The sequence below is a fragment of the Penaeus monodon genome, chromosome 20 (genome assembly GCF_015228065.2).
Source record: "Penaeus monodon isolate SGIC_2016 chromosome 20, NSTDA_Pmon_1, whole genome shotgun sequence".
Lineage (NCBI taxonomy): Eukaryota > Metazoa > Arthropoda > Malacostraca > Decapoda > Penaeidae > Penaeus > Penaeus monodon.
Window position 1 is genome coordinate 1212461 of NC_051405.1, and position 407 is coordinate 1212867.

General features: G+C 34.6%; 1 protein-coding gene across 1 annotated transcript in view; it reads left to right on the forward strand.

The window, feature by feature from the left end:
* The window catches only part of LOC119585533 (surfeit locus protein 1-like), a 9425-nt gene continuing 9018 nt past the window's right edge, over nucleotides 1–407 (forward strand). Inside the window, 1 exon segment of the mRNA XM_037934158.1 lies at nucleotides 1–125. Within this exon segment, the coding sequence (XP_037790086.1) occupies nucleotides 113–125 (13 nt within the window). The 5' untranslated portion in view covers nucleotides 1–112.

A 407-nucleotide genomic window follows, 5' to 3' on the forward strand; every position in this document is an offset into this window, starting at 1 on the left:
CATAATAACTTAACATTCATGATAAAAAGTATGAGGAATCAATATTATTGGAAATGACAACTTACACTGAAGCTGAAGACTCTCACCTAGCCATCCAATAACAAAACATTTTATGACATTTTCTGGTAAGTTTTTGGTTTCACCCAGCCCAGACTAGAAACTCTGTGGCTTGCATGCAATATGTCATGCTGTATTCACCATGCAGTTCTCCCTTTCTTATTTGTTAGCCTTGCAGAGTTGTCAAATTGCCAGTTTACCATGTAGTTATTTTTGCAAACCTAATAGAATTATCAGTTACACTAAACCAAAGTACATACATAATGCATAACAATAGTTGTGTAATAATGAACCACACATTTTTGGACAAATGAAAATTTAACTCCACACATGCCCATCCAATCTTGCAG